Genomic DNA, 11743 nt, shown 5'->3' on the forward strand with positions numbered 1-11743 from the left:
TGCCTGGTGACAGGACAAGGGGGAATGGGCTAAAGTTGCACGAGGGGAGGTTTAGGTTGGATATTAGGAAGAACTTCTTCAGGGAAAGGGGTGTTAGGCAGGGGAAGGGGCTGCCCAGGGAAGTGGTTGAGCTACTATCCCTGGAGGTCTTTAAAAGACGTTTAGATGTAGAGCTTAGTGATATGGTTTAGTGGAGGACTTGTTAGTGTTAGGTCAGAGGTTGGACTGGCTGATAGTGGAGGTCTCTTCCAACCTAGATGATTCTGTGATCTGCCAAGGAGTTTAATGTAAGTCAGCCACATCAGAACAGGCAGCTAACTGTAGTTTTGCATGAAAGACTCCTCTTTCAAAACAGAGGTTGTGCTAGCTTTCCAACTTTCCATATGAATAGTAATCACTAAGACAAAGAAAGCAGTGAGAAAGATCTTTATTCCAAAAATTAAACATCCAATTTGAAAACATATGAATCTTTATTTTACATTGAGGCAAGTATGTCATTTACTACTTTGTTGTAAGTGAAGGTAATGTAGCTTCAGTCCTCTTCCACATCAATTCATACTATACAGAAATTTTTGTCCATCAATGACTCAGGGCATTTTAAAAGGTACTAAAATAACTTCACATGAACCGGTTCATCCTTCCATATTAGCACATTTTTACCAAAACATTTGGTCAATGAATTCATTTAATTTACCTTACTGTGAAGTAAGGAATCCAATCCGACACATGGCAGTTGACTACGTTTATGCACAGCCTTGAACAGTTGAGTTACAATATATCCAGGGTTGGAGCAAGTTGCAGCTAATGCACGTGTTACAATGTTCCCCCAGCACCCAATCTTACATCAATCTATGTACAGTGTATATGCAACTAAGCAACAACATGCATTCTATTTACAGATTTTATACAATATCCCTGCGCACAAGTGCAAGCTGAGTACAGAAATAAAAAAAGTCAATTAAAGGTTACAAATCAATTATGAAATAGTTAAAATTGAACCCCACAGAGATCTAGAAAAACTCCCCCACATCTGCTCTTTTATCACGACATTTACTTCTAGCTTTTGTCCGAGCCTTGAATGCAGCAGAGTTGTATAAGTGCTACAAGATAAAAAAGAGAAATTAATCACAGACATTCAAAAGTTTGATGCCCTTTACAGATTTTTTTTTAATGCAAAGAAATTGAAAATATTTTTACTTTTTAAGGAAGTGGTTGGCTGGCCTTCTGAAACATGCAATATAATCTTTGTACCAAAGGCTGACTTGTTTTAATGTGTATGCTTAAAGGCAATTTGGAGTGTAAGGACTAGAAGCATTTCTATAAATCAGTCATTCTTGAGCATCATACAGGCATGGTATAGATTAAGTATATTAGTATATAAGATTTCCTGAACACCCCAAACCCCAAAACCTAGGGCTGTTTGTCATAAGAACTCAAGCATCACATGTATGGAGCATAAATCTGACACCAACTGGCAACCAAGTCAACCTCCAGACCTCCCTGGAAGGCTGAAGCAGACAGGTGCCCAATGGAAAAGCTAAAATAAGAGGTCAAAGACATGCAACGAAGATTTGTTTTCATTCAAAACAATGAAGCTTTGTTAAATTTAAACATGGTATCTTCTGAAGCCCACAATTTGAATACTATTAGTGTGTTAAGTAAAGAAAATATATTGAGGTTCAATAACCTACCCTTTCAAAACGGGAGATCTTCATTGTTTTAAGAGCTGCGGCATCGAGCATTACTGGTGGACCAAGCTCAAACACATTCCGAAGAAAATCATTTGACTAAACAAAAAACATACACAGTAAGTTTCCCTTCTGATGAAAAGTCACAGATGACTGAATAAAATACCAGTATTCCAGTAAAAAACAGCAGCAACTCAACACAACTCTTAACTTTTGCAATTGATCCAGGGAACAGTTCTTCCTTGTACCAGAAGAAGGCCAAGAACTCAAACAGTCCTATCAGGCAAACACAAAGCCACCCCCCCGTGATTTTTTTTGTTTGTCCCAGCAAGTCACACACTGTCCTGCTACATCCTTTGCACAAGACTAGGCAGCTGGACACAGATCCATATGGTTTCACAACACTGATTTGTTCTATCTGGCTGTAAAAATATTTGAGAAAACTGAAAACATTACATGCCAGCCCCTGCCCCAATCATTTAGAAATGCAATTCACATTGGACCAAAGACTTTAACCCCATAATTATCACATTTGGGAACACTTTGGGAACACACACCCCTACACTGCAGTTGCCACTTCCAATATGCATCGGAACAGATGACTAGGGAACAGGCAGTCCCTAACAGATAAGGACAGAGATGGTGGAAGTGGGCAGCTTTACAGCAGCCAGACTGCACCGCTCTACTGAAATGGGATTCAGGAGGTGAGTAGGAACACCCTGAAGCTACATAAATATTCAGCCTGAGTTTCATGCTTTTTGGAGAAGCCTTCGAACCGCTAACCCAACTCACCCAGACAGTTCTACCTCGCTGTCATTCTTCCCCCCTCTATTTTTAACTCAAGGTATTAAAATAGATCTTGTATCAAGGAGGCATGGCCCTTACTTTGCCAAATTCAAGTAAACGTGTTTTTAAACAAAGTTTTATTCATTTCTTTAACTGCTGTCATCTAAAACTTGAAATTGTTTTTTTGTTACACCATGTTCTACGTAACACTTTGGACCTCATTTTCAATTGCCACCAAGAAGCCTCTAGTTAACAGTCTGGGCATGGATCAAACAGCAGCTCACCTGCAGATGATATTGCATCCCTGACCCCAGAATCTCCTTGAAGGTATCGTAAGTTTGTTTTTTAACCCAGCAGTCAATATACATGCGCTCAGGTCCAAATTTAACTGTCTCTGTAGGAAAGTCACGCTCCTGTACAAAATTAAAGGAAAAAGCATTTATGATTTTTCAAGTCACAAAGCATTCAAGTATATGTACCTGACTTTTTTTCTTGAAAGTGACTTCAGGAATTGGTCTCAACTCCAGGAAAAAAAATAGTTCTGAGATTGAGTCATCTTCCAGTCAGTTTGAGCATCATTTACACCCCACCCTTCAACTGCAGTACTATGAAGAAAGCTCCACTTGTGACAATGGAACATAAGTGCTAATAAGTGACTCAGACTCCTTTGCAGGTCATCTCAAAGGTGAATTCAAATCACTCCAAAGCCTTCTCCTTAGCATCTGTGATGCGCAAGAATTAAGACACTTACTCCCTGCCACCCATATGCAAACACTTGTTCAGGCCCTGACAGAGATACCATTTACAAACGTCTCAATACTAAGCTGATTTGTGTGTTATGCACATCAATTCAATAAAAAGATTTTACAAGAATATTTTGAAATAAACCTTTTTAAACTATTTGGGATGTTAATCTGAATGTACTACAAGTTTTGCATGAAAAATCTGCTCAGGGCATAAAATAAAGAAAATTTAGTATTTACAATATGTTCAGCCTGTTTTCAATAGAAAAAACTCTATGACACGGAAGTCAAATTCAGAGGAAAGTTTGACTTTGCTAAACTCCTAAAAAATTTTAAGTTGCATTTAAATTTACAAATTAAATTACAATTTTGTTAAATTGTATTTAACAAAAATGATCAGCATAATCTGAAATCTCATTTAAGTTCTCCTGTCTTCTTCACTGAAACAGTAATTTTCATTAAGTTGTACGCTACATGGTTTACAATCAATACACTTGAGTAAGCCAAAAAGATCACCTCCACAGCTCGCAGAACATCTCTGAAGACAGATCGCTGCTTTCTTTTATCTACTTTGGCTCGGTGCTTATTTCCGTCAGTAGCTAGAGCTCTTAGTTTCTCTGTTAGAAGTTCCATGTCCTCATAAAAGAAATCCTAATCCAAAAAAAATCACAAGAGAACAAACACGTTCAGTTTCTGGCCTCAACATTTGTCCCCGCAAGGGACTGATCTCTCCAAATTCTGGTCATGGAAACCTCTACAAGCTGTTAACTTAGTGATGTCCCTGTCTCTTTAAATAAAGAAACTTCCTTTAATCCATTAAGAGTGAAGTCACCCAAGTGGGACACTATCAGCTCCATGCCAGTAGTCAGAGCTACATGAAGCAGTCCAGATCCTTCATGTATAGATCTGTTGAGTTGTCCTGTTCAGCAACACCAAAGGGCTCAGCCTAATTTATCTGCTGAACCTGGTTGGCAGTCCTGTCAACAGGCTGAGGGCACTTCCGAGTTATTACTACAGAACTTATGCTACAGGTGACTGATTGTGAGATGCTATTACACTGATATTAAGAAATATATAGCCTTAAGTCTTTTAGACCTAAGTTTCCTACCTTAAGTTAGAAAGCATTTAAAAGTTCACTTCTGTTCGGCGTTTTTTAAAGGCAAAATTCCTCAGAAGGGAGTGTTTTCTTCCCTTCATTTACTAGTTCAGTGGTAGTCTACCTGGATAAGTAAGCCACTTATGTAAAGAAAGAATCACCTCATCTGAACACGACAACTGACTAGTCTGAGCTTACAGCCTACTTTCTGAGAAAACTGATCTAAGACAAAACAGTAAACATCTTTAATGTGAAGTGGTTTTTAAGGATCCAAAGCGAATTATTGGTAGCAGTTAATGGAGCCTTTCCTTAATGGAATAGAACAGGTTCTATGTCAATATAGACTTATTACTGAATTTATAGTTATTGGCAGTAAGTTTGACCAAGTAAAGGATCAAGTTCTGGTCTCATTTTTTCTTTCAATGTTGGCTTCCACAGTCAGGACTCAAATCCCTCCTGTTTGAAATTACACCCAATTCTCAGCATACTGTTTCAAATTTTGCCACGCCAATGTGTTTTGTACCCTTGAGTCAACTAGTTGTCCTTTGGACAGTGTCCTGGCAAAGCACGGCAGCCTTCATCAAGCTAGGAGTCACTCAGGCAGCTATGACAAACTGCGCTTTGTGTGAGTGGAAACAATTTTCCTCTGTGCTGTCAGAAAACCAATCCAGAAATTAATAAGGCATATTGAAGAACATAAAGACAAGTTCAGCTGTGCATGAGGTAATACAGAGAAGCTTGCATCTAATCCAACTCGAATGCAAACCCTAAGAAATCTCCAACAGTAACACTGGTATCTGCACGAGGTTTGTGCAAATTGTTTCAAGACATCCCCTCTTAATTTGCAGCTGACTAAAAGTAGTCACAAGTGCTGCTTAACTGTTATACAAGTTACTCTTCCTGAGGATACTGAAAAAGAATATAGAAGTAAACATGGTTATTGCTGAAGGATAGATTTTTATATGAGAACAGAATTGTGCAGGTTAGGAATCGTTAGAACTTGCCTGCAGAACAGTAAGGATCTAATGAATGTTCCCACTACAGTAACAGTGTTTTATAGTGTTTTATCTTGGAAAATCTATTTCCAGGGATAGTTTCCCTTTTTAAAAAGCTGGTATTGTACTTACACACTAGAGCTTGCACACTGCACTTGTAGTTACTCTTAACTACTGTTTAATGTGGTGTGTTTCTTTGTTTGTTTTATACTGGTCCTATTTTGCAGCATCGGAATCAGTGTAAAAATGATAGCTAACCTGATCTAAAATCTTGCTGTACCCAATTAAAGTGGGGCTGTCTCACTACCAAGAACATCCCCAGTGAACTGGATGCCACTTGCTGAGATCAGGGATACTCTATAACATGGGTTAACAATCTGTCGTCATCACCCCAACACAATAAAACTGCTGACTGATACTTACAGCATCTGTTTCACGTGCCAGTTCAAACAGAAGAGCTAGTGTTTCTCCAGCTGCTATTCTCATGTTGACATCATCACAAGATAGCATACTTGGAAGTTTATGCAAGTGCCTAAGGAATATTTCATGAACATGTTGTTAATTACTGTTCATTTCTGTGAAATGAAGCGATGTCACAAGTTCTGTTTTCCAGAAAGATACTCACATTTCAATTTTCTTCTTCACTTCATTCATTGGACAAATTGTCAACAACAGTGTCCATGCTAAGAGTGCACTGATGTGAAGAACAGTATTGGGAGTACTTGATACACCATTAGTGTCTCTATCTCGCGGATAAGCTTTTATGAAGATGTTTTCCAGGCACTCCATAGTAGAGTACAGCTCCTGAACAGAGGTAAAAGGATTATGGAAGTTGTTGATGCACATTTTCATATCATGAATTAAAAGAAAAAGGAAGTATTACTTATCCTCACCGTAATGTCATCAGTGACGATGAAACAGCAAATCCCTAAGCAGGTTGCACACTAGACAAAAGAAAAAAACTGTCAGTATTTGATGTTAATGTTACGACTGACAAAGTCTTTAAATATGGTGTTTGAAGTGTGGCAGCTGGAGTAATGAAGACTTGAGATTAAAGCCTTAGTCTTCAAGATTGCTTAATCCAGCTCCTTCACAATAGTTAGATCTCACTTCCTGTCTTCTCTCAGGATGGTTTTACAACATATGCCACTCTTAAACATTCACTTCTCCTGTTCTGTTCAACACCTTACAAGTACTACATGTAGCACTCCCTTCGCCCAAGTATTTTTAATCCCACTAGAGTCCACTAGTGGAATTATACAGACTAAAAATAGTAATGGATCTATGGCATTTATTTACAGCTGTAGGAAATTTTTCCCTCTGCCCACTATAAGTTATACTGCATGAGAACGCTGACTTCAACAGCCTTTCCTGGAACTACCCAGCTTTTATCACAAGGTCCTACAAGTCCCTTCCCAATTGCCCCAATTCTGCTCCATTTCTTCTCACGAGGAAAAGGGCTCTTCTTTTCAAAGTGACATTTGCACTACAAAACCACACAGTATCCAAAAACTATACTCAAACATCACTTTAAGTGCCAGAACAAGCTTTTGTTTGTAGAAAAAACTGCTATTGAACTACTATTTCCTCTTCCAGAGGACAGATACTATTTTATAAATATAAAATATAAATATAGGAAGACACAGTCAGAGGGAAAACTTTTTCTAAAGGAGTTCAACAAAGTCACCCAAGAACAAAGTTAACAGCATGGCCTGAAAGAAGAACTGACAATCTGAAAACGTGTCCTGTGTCGCTCAGCCCTCAGAACTGCGGTAAGGGAGTGCAATATTGTAAGTTAAGAAATGGACAAAATACTAGGTGTAACAGCTCTCCACCAGAGTTCCTAGGTTAAAGGGAAGAATGACATTGAAGCTTTAGGCGGAGTTCCTCTAAGACAGTGAAGTTTGCTATGCATCACCCAGAGCATACGTCAACATGAGGTGTTTACACTAGTGCAGTAACCTTTAGTTCTGGATGACACGGTAGTGAGACTGCCTAAAACTGCCCTCTGTCCCTCAACGGACAAAAACATTTAACCTTCTAAGACTTACGGCCTGTCGGGCTTGGACACTGGCTGTTCCGTCACAGACGATCTTCTTCAGAACTGGACCAAGGGTCTTAAAAATCTCTTCACTTTCAATTCCTGACCCCATCTGCACGCACAGGAGACATGCCAGTCCGGCAGCTGCACACTGCTCCTCACTCTTACCTAGACATTAACATACTGTGGTGAGCGATCACCTCGTGCATTCCTCCCTTCAGTTAAAGGCATCAGTTTGAAAACCTTTAAGTGGAAACTCGGAAACCAAACAGAATGACAGAATGTAATTTCAGTTAATTTTTGAGGTCACTTAAAATATGACATCCAAATTCAGAACAGGAATTTTGTAAACACAACTAAATTAAGAGCTCTATAAAGCACTAGAGAAGCCTCACAGACTTCTCCCCCAAAAAAAAACAAACAAGGCACAGCATTGGCATTACAGCTTTCTAATAGCAAGCACTTTACCTTTCTTTATGCAGCGTTCAATGCTATCAGTTAGTGTCATTCTCCTTTCCATGATAAATTCATATAATATTTTAGAAGAAAATGCACTTTTCAGACTTTCAAGTGCTGCTTGTCTTGTTTTGGCACTGTTAGAAGAAAGAAGGAAAACTTCTTGAAATCAATGCCAGTTAAAGCTCAGCCTTTGATTTTATGGTCATCTACATTTCTCTGGTCCCAACAGAGAGCAACCGACCGCAGAACTATAAAGCATGAAGTGCTATCAATTATCTCCTTCCCTCAAGGAGTGAAAAGTTCCAGCACAAGGCCGGAAATACAACTCACAATAGTACAACAGGCTAGAAATAAAGTCACTCTACTTGAAGCTCTTCGGAAAGTCTGATTCTCACTTATCTAAGCACCTGGTAGGCTTTTCAGATCCGAAAGAAAAGCAAGCCCTCTCCAGGGTGAAATAAACGTAGTTTCAGAAGCATACAAAGAACTTCCCCTATTTTACCAGGAAGCCACCAAACAACATATAAATTAATTTCTTCAAAGCATACTATACCTCTTGTCCAACGTAAGATCAATAAATCCCTTCAATTTGTATTCTAAGTCTTCTTGAGTGGCTTCTTCATCAACTTCAGGCCCTAATCCATAAGAAATAGTTTATTTAGATGCATATTTTATTAGCAGACATTAGTATCTAACACTGAACATTTTTAGTACTAATAAGAAGTAGTTCAGCATAGACAACAGCAACAGAATTGTTCAGTATTACAACAGCTATATCAAACTGCCTCTTATGAAAGCTGACCGGTTGATACACCCATGCTGTTTCCGTACCTGCTCGTTACATGTTCTAAAAATGAACGCAGGAGTTAATTGGGTCTCACATAAGCTTCGTACGACTGACAGACCAGCACCCATCCGGCCAGCAGTACATTTTCATCCTGTCCACCATTTCTACCCCCTGACGCACAGGGGGATATTCCCCGCTGATGCAGTGAACGCCTCATGTCGTATCTGGCATCACATCAGACACCTCCACAACAGTAGCTTGGGTACAAGTGTCGCACGTATTCACAGGGGAGGCTCCCAGCCTCATCCCCCTGAAGCAGAAGCAGGCCTTCAGTCCTCTCCTCCCAATGAGGGGTCATTAGCAACAGCCCAGGTTGAGGAAGAGACAAGCTGCTGCCTACAGAGGGGTCTGCCACAGCACAAACCTCATCCCAACCTGCTAAGTGCAACTAACTCCGTCTCAAACTCCCCCACACTTTCTACCACCTCACCTATAAGACAATTTTTTGTAATGTACCTTGATTTTTTTTTTTGTCTCTAAAGTCTATCATTCCCACAGAAAGAAGCCTAATAATAAAAGAGGAAGATAAAAATTAAAGAATTTACCATCCTCAGTGAAGCTAGCAGGATCACTGAAGCCACTGCAGTGGCTCATAGTTTCAATTGAAGCATCTTCATCACTAAAAGGCTGCACATTTCTGGGCTGACCACCTTAAAAAAAGATGAACACAACTGGTCAGTAACTTGAACACAGAAAAGAAAGATCTGGATACCAAAAGTAGAATTTAATCCTCTCAACACACCCACTTGCTCTGATCCAGACCCAAAGCACGTGTCCAGCCCTCTACCTCCTCCTTTATTCCCACCTGTCCAGAAGACTTGTTGGGCTCAGTTCTGGAAAATCATGTGTGAATGGTGGGGAAGAACCCACCTAGTTTTCCAAGTATTGGTAGCAATCCTAACTCTACGTTTAGGAATTTTCCTGTAACCCAAGTCACGTTACTGCACTTTCCTGTGACTGTGTCCTAAAAATAGCTTCATATTGATTTAACTGTTCGGAACAACTACCTAAAAACTTGCCACACGAACTTTACTTTTCAATTTTGCAGGACTTCAGGCTGGCCTAGGTTAGAAGCGTAGGCAAACATACATTACCCAGTTCAACGCAGGATTTACTGGATTAAGTGCAGTATGTGCACTATCAGCAACACCCAGCCCTGTGCTCTGATCAACTGCTCCAGCCGCTAAGATTTATGTTCTAAGCAAGTTGAGAGAGTTGTAGTCTTAGCTCATTTTCAGTAGAAGCTAAAACATCAAAGTGCCAAGAGGAAGAATTTTTTTTCCCCTTCAAGAAGGCCTCCTTTTAGTAACTTCAGTCTTTTAAGAAGGCATCATTACTGCCTGTGGTACTCATCTCTGGAGCTTTTCATATCTTATTTTTAGAGCAGTAATAATTGGGTGAGTTTGAGCTGGTAATACTGTAAGCTCTATTATTGCCTTATTCTAGCTAAATCTACTGAAGTTGATTAAGAAAAAAATAACTTTACCGCTGTTTGTCCAACAGCCTTTCCAGATGCCTTCCACAGAACTCCAAATTTTACTCTTCCACTTAATTTAGAGGCAATGGTACCAAAAAAATTACATCAGAGGCCAACGCACAATGCTTGCCTGTCTCAGGCAGACTTCCTGACTACCAAGACCCAGCAAAGTATTTTTATTTAGGCAGAATCAAACCTGACTTGATCAATTTGTGAGCATTTTCCAGTAAAGCTGAATTCACATTTCGGAGGCTTAACAAGCCTTAGACGCCTGGCTGTTGCACTGCCCACACTCGTGGTGTTTCCTATGGTTACAGAAGGCAAACACAAACGTGCTTGCAGGGATGGAGAACGTGTAAAGCTCATGGCTCTGGCACGGCCACCTTCATGCTCCTAGTGATGTCAAACCCGGTGGACAAAATGGCAATAGTCACCGCCAGCCCTGCACAGAGAGGCAGCCGCAGGAGGATACTGCAAGCTGCCCGTGCGGTTAGGCCAGGGCCGTAACAGCCGGAAGGGCAATCTCCCTGCCCCCAACAAAGCCTCCACGCCCTCCAGCCACCATGACCCCCTTCTCCTTTCCACACAACCCTCCTCACTCAGACTGGGCACTTCCCACAACCCCCCTTTAGCCCAAAAGGCCCGTATTTCCCCCCAAACCGAGGGCAGCCCGGGGCCCTGACACCCCCCCGCGGGCCGGGCCCCGCCAACGCCTCCAGGCCCGTCCCCCCCCGCACCCCCGCACCCCCCCAGGCGCATGCGCACTGGCCGCGACCCGGCGGCCCTGGAGCCGGCTCCTGTCAGCGCCGGCCCCGCCCCGGCGCGCGGAGCCCGGGCCCGGCGGGCGCCTCACGGAGGCCCCGCGGCTCCCCGCTCCCGGCCCCGCTGTCTCACCGGCGCCGCGCTGGTGGGCGCCTCCCCGCTTCTTGGCCTTGGGCATGGCCGCAGCGGCGCTCGGCCCGGCTCGCTCCCCGCGCGCTGCCCTTCCCTCCGGCCGGGTGCCGGTGTCCGCGCTCCCCCCCTGCCCGGGCAGGGCCGAGGATCAGCCGATGGAGGAGCAGGCGGGCTTTTTACTCCAACGTCTCTGCGAGGCGGCCTTCCCGGGCCGGGGCAGCGGAGGGGATTGGCGGCGGCAGGCGGAGGACGGACGGGCGGCGAAGGCAGAAATCCCCGTGGAGGCCCGCGAGCGGAGTCGATGCATCTTTCTCCTCTCAGGCACCCGGGGCGAAAGGCGCCGAGGGGGCGCCCGGCGACGCTTTTATACCCGGGGGGCGGGGCTTGGCGCCGCGCCGCCGCCGCGGCCAATCAGCGGGCGGCGGCTGGCTCGGGCGCGCGAACCCGTGACGCGGCCGCGCGGAAGGGGCCGCGACGTCAGCGGCGCCGTGACGCGGGGCATGCTGGGGGCGGCGGGCTCGGCTGACGAGATTTGGGGGGGGGGGGAGGGGAAGGGCGTGGAGGGGCTTTACCGGCTCTCTGCGCGTGTGGTGGGTACAACTTTAACAAAAACCCTGTTTTTATCGTTATTTTTTTGTCAGAAGGGAGACGCTGTGAAAGTCGGGGAACAAAACCCGCTTCTGGTGGCCGCAGAAAGGAATTTCTCGTGTTTTTTCA

General features: G+C 43.0%; 1 protein-coding gene across 2 annotated transcripts; it reads right to left on the bottom strand.

Annotated features, from left to right (window-relative positions):
- Positions 1–412: 412 nt before the first annotated feature.
- Positions 413–11378, bottom strand: IFRD1 (interferon related developmental regulator 1). Of its 2 annotated transcripts, none has more exons than XM_040550580.1 (12): positions 11027–11377; positions 9201–9305; positions 8362–8443; positions 7818–7942; positions 7360–7517; positions 6202–6252; positions 5934–6112; positions 5732–5840; positions 3734–3868; positions 2759–2887; positions 1692–1787; positions 413–1100 (listed from the first exon to the last, which is right to left on the bottom strand). In XM_040550580.1, the coding sequence occupies exons 1-12, from the start codon at positions 11070–11072 to the stop codon at positions 1011–1013; spliced, it is 1305 nt and encodes a 434-aa protein (XP_040406514.1). In that variant the 5' UTR covers positions 11073–11377; the 3' UTR covers positions 413–1010. The 2 variants fall into 2 exon arrangements, 1 of the variants encoding a protein (XP_040406514.1); XR_005817984.1 differs by having other exon boundaries at positions 1062–1463; positions 1610–1787; positions 11027–11378.
- Positions 11379–11743: the final 365 nt, after the last annotated feature.

This window comes from Cygnus olor, chromosome 1 (assembly GCF_009769625.2).
Source record: "Cygnus olor isolate bCygOlo1 chromosome 1, bCygOlo1.pri.v2, whole genome shotgun sequence".
Classification (NCBI taxonomy): domain Eukaryota; kingdom Metazoa; phylum Chordata; class Aves; order Anseriformes; family Anatidae; genus Cygnus; species Cygnus olor.

Coding starts and splice junctions, on each gene's coding strand:
- IFRD1 (XM_040550580.1), bottom strand. CDS start 11,072: ATGCCCAAGGCCAAGAAGCGGGGAGGCGCCCACCAGCGCGGCGCCG. Junction 6,253..7,359: donor GTGTCCAAGCCCGACAGGCC/GTAAGTCTTAGA, acceptor TCTTTTGTCTAG/TGTGCAACCTGCTTAGGGAT. Junction 1,101..1,691: donor AGATCTCCCGTTTTGAAAGG/GTAGGTTATTGA, acceptor TTTATCTTGTAG/CACTTATACAACTCTGCTGC.